At 44.8% G+C, this 3,979-nt stretch overlaps 1 protein-coding gene across 1 annotated transcript; it reads right to left on the minus strand.

The window, feature by feature from the left end:
- Nucleotides 1-2,025: 2,025 nt before the first annotated feature.
- On the minus strand, nt 2,026-3,433 carry LOC123099970 (outer envelope pore protein 16-2, chloroplastic). Its single transcript, XM_044521980.1, has 6 exons — nt 3,177-3,433; nt 3,039-3,090; nt 2,832-2,903; nt 2,698-2,732; nt 2,555-2,588; nt 2,026-2,466 (listed from the first exon to the last, which is right to left on the minus strand). Exons 1-6 carry the CDS (start codon nt 3,297-3,299, stop codon nt 2,255-2,257), a joined length of 528 nt encoding a protein of 175 aa, XP_044377915.1. The 5' UTR covers nt 3,300-3,433; the 3' UTR covers nt 2,026-2,254.
- Nucleotides 3,434-3,979: the final 546 nt, after the last annotated feature.

The raw sequence follows: 3,979 nt of genomic DNA on the forward strand, positions 1-3,979 counted from the left end.
ATATGCCGTTAAGCATTTTAAAAATATTGCTTAAGATTAATCTTAATCAATACACATGATTTTTTTTGTCGATCCAGATTGGAATGAACGCCTCAACAAAAATCAAGATGGAAGATAGAAAAAACAATTTATAGCCACACATGCACGCTTGATCAAAATCTCACAAAAAAAGAAGATATTTCTCATCGTATGTTGATAGAGACACCTTATGATTGACAACATTCAAACATGTTATGATTATGTGATCACTAATGGTCATCATCGGAAGGATAAGACCGAGAATAAATTAATAAAGATAAGATACCATGTGTTGAAATAAAGAAACGTAGAACTATTTAGATGTTGAGTCATAGTTATTGAGTTAGGGAGTGTGGTGTTTACAGGTTTGATTCTTTCAATCTACGACTTTCTTTATCGAATAAATTAATACAGATGAGGTATCATGTGTTGAAATAAAGAACGTTGATTTATTTAGATCTTAAGCCATGGTTATTAAGTTAGGAAGTGTGGTATTTAATATCAAATTAGGAAGTGTGGTATTTAATCCGTCCAATCTACAGGTCAACGGTGGTTGTTGCTTTGGTGTGTTGATTCTAGGTTCTTAGCACAACTTTTCTTCAACTTTCTACTACAAATTCTGTCTGGCTCCACCAAGGCATAGACGACTTTCTACTACAAGTTTTACCTGGCTCCAGCAATCGTCAATCGTTCCTTGCTTAAAGTCTAACTATCTATAAAAGTTTTATTTGGCTTCAGCAAAGGAGGGGCTTCAAGTCCAACTATCTATTATAGGTTTTGGCCAGCTCCAGCAAAGGAGAGACTTTACCCGGCTCTAACAATCGTCAATCGTCCCTTACTTGAAGTCTAACTATCTACAAAAGTTTTATTTGGCTTCAACAAAGGAGGGGCTTCAAGTCCGACTATCTACTACAGGTTTTGGCCAGCTCTAGCAAAGGAGAGACTTTACCCGGCTTCAGCAATCGTCAATCGTCCCTTGCTTGAAGTCTAACTATCTACAAAAGTTTTATTTGGCTTCAGCAAAAGAGGGGCTTCTAGTCCGACTATCTAGTACATGTTTTGGCCAGCTCTAGCAAAAGAGAGACTTTACCCGGCTCCAGCAATCGTCCCTTGCTTGAAGTCTAACTATCTACAAAAGTTTTATTTGGCTTCAGTAAAGGAGGGGCTTCAAGTCCGACTATCTACTACAGGTTTTGGCCAGCTCCAGCAAAGAAGAGACTTTACCCGGCTCCAGCAATCGTCCCTTGCTTCAAGTTTAACTATCTACAAAAGTTTTATTTGGCTTCAACAAAGGAGGGGCTTCAAGTCCTATCTACTACAGGTTTTGGCCAGCTCCAGCAAAGGAGAGACTTTACCCAGCTCCAGCAATCGTCCCTTGCTTGAAGTCTAACTATCTACAAAAGTTTTATTTGGCTTCAGCAAAGGAGGGGCTTCAAATCCGACTATCTACTACAGGTTTTGGCCAGCTCCAGCAAAGGAGAGACGATGATGGCTATATGCCTTCGGCTTGCTCCAGGATCCGTGGATCTGATCGTAATTTATTTTTGTTATTGTAATTTCTGTTATTATGTTTGATGTTCTTTGTACTACCATGATTGAAGATATTGAAAGTTTCTCATGCAAAAAAAGGGGTATGGTATATTTTTCCACTCTTGCTAGTCAATAATCTGTTATTATGTTTGATGTTCTTTGTACTACCATGATTGAAGATATTGAAAGTTTCTCATGCAAAAAAAGGGGTATGGTATATTTTTCCACTCTTGCTAGTCAATAATATACAATCACAACGTCAAGAAAGCGTACTAAAACACCGCATTTGATAAACGAAATTGATGTGCACACGACATGTTGTGCCCGATGTGCAGCCGATACAAATTCTGCACCGTGAGATTGTCTAGCATCAAATTTACAAACGGCCTGATGGGAACCGTCGGCTGACTATCGTGTGAAAAGTGTCGGTTGCCTAGCAATGCTCTTTGATAAAAGAAGAACACTACATCTTCCCCATTGGCCAAACAAAATTTTATCTTCATGAAATCCTAACAACACCAACGACGCAGCGAATAACGTCCAACCTTTCTGTATGAAAGGAGATGTGGCAGTTATTATTTGAACCGGCTACACCGAGATCGTAAGAAGGAAACACAGGACAAGTGCGCTCGCAAGTCGCAACAACACGTCACCTAAACAAGTCCATTCCGCCGGGCCATCGGGTGGTATCATATGAATGAACTCCCTAAACTATGTCGGAGAGCACGTTGGCGGCGGCGGACAGCGCGGCGCCGGTGATGGCGCACTGCACAACCCGCTCGTGCGAAGCGTTGTCCGAGGTCAGCGCGACCGCCGCGCCGGTGACGGCGCCCGCCACCGCGCTGCTCTTCCAGTCGTGGGTCCCGCGCACCTCCGCGAGGCCGTAGGTGAGGCCGGAGTGCATCCCGGCCGCGAGCCCTGCATCGAGTCTGCAACGTTAACAAAGCTCGGCAACCTCAAGAACCAGCAACAACATCAACAAAATTATAAGGGGAGCACTGTTTACCCCACTGGAACGACTCCTTGCTGACGCTTTTCACCTGAGAAGAGCAACAGAAAATATGATCAAGGAACAAGGAATGACAGTGCCAAGATGACGGTGTACTTGGTTGCAAGAAGAGAACCAAGAAGTGGGCGTTTCTTGCTTACCATGGCCTCCGCTGACTTGCTGTTGCTCGTCCCTCCTTTCCAATCAAAAAGGAAAAAAAAGGAACCATACAGATCAGTCTGAAGCCAGTATAATGAAATCACCAATTAATTTCGATGGTGAAAAGTAGAGTTACCACTGAGGTCCGGGAACGTCCGTTTCCTGCTGCCGGTGGCGTCCGACACCGCTCCGGTGCCCCCAGACTCGCCTGCAGAACCAAATTAACACAGGACCAAGAACAGAGTGAGCCCTCCACACAGTCCGGAAGCCGGAGTAGTACTAGTTCTTTCTTAAGTAAGCAAAAGAACTTGTTCTAATGGCGCTAACACGAATGGTTTGTTACCTTCCATGGCCATGAAGTAGGAGTCCCGCGTGACGGCCTGTATCGCGCCGATCTGTCATCGCAGGAGTGTTATCTTCACAACCAATGATACATCATACGATGGAGCAAGAGTAGTACAGTACATAGCAGAATGCGTACCCCGGCGGCCTTGACGAAGCTGTCGGCGACGCGGTTGAGGAGCGGGTGGCCGAGGTCGAGCATCCACTTCTTCTCCAGGCCCCGCACCTCCTCCACGAACTTGCGCGCCTCATGGCTGCTCATCTTTGCTCCTTTCCCTCTGCTATGCTAAGCTACGGAGAAATGCACAAGCACTGCAAGCTATTTGCGTGTAGTACAATGGTGGCAAACGAGGGAGTGAACTTTGATTCTTTCAAGCCCGAGGTAGGGAGCAGTGCAGCACCAGTCGGCTAGGAACATCGACAGCGAGACGACCAGAACCTGAGAACCGGACACGACACGTATGCCAGCGCCACGGACGCGTGGCCTCTCGCGGTTACTCGTGGCGCTCTTCTGGAACATGCGCTAGTGCGCTCGTGATTCACGGTATCTGTTTAATCCCACGTCTGACCTGCTTTCCGCGCACCAAATTATTTTTAAGTACGATCGCGGATGATAAGCAAAAATCACTCATTACGTTGTCTTCAACAACGTAGTCCATATTATCCATTCTAATCGAAGCACGCCGTTTCCTCGAACTCCTTCAAACAATTGTGAATTGCCTTAGTCTGGTATAAAAAGTTTCAATGATTTCTGTATCAAAAATAATTCTTTTTGCCATTTAAGCGAATAACCCACGAGTCACCTCCTCTAAGGTGCCCGTTTATGGAATTATGGCAATTAACTCCTCTCCACTTTGAAACCCATGCACCATCTTACTGAAGCGTGGAATTGTTGCCTACCAAATTGAACTTTCGTCATCTGTTTCTCTCCATCCCTCTCGA

The sequence above is a fragment of the Triticum aestivum genome, chromosome 4D, assembly GCF_018294505.1.
Source record: "Triticum aestivum cultivar Chinese Spring chromosome 4D, IWGSC CS RefSeq v2.1, whole genome shotgun sequence".
NCBI classification, from domain to species: domain Eukaryota; kingdom Viridiplantae; phylum Streptophyta; class Magnoliopsida; order Poales; family Poaceae; genus Triticum; species Triticum aestivum.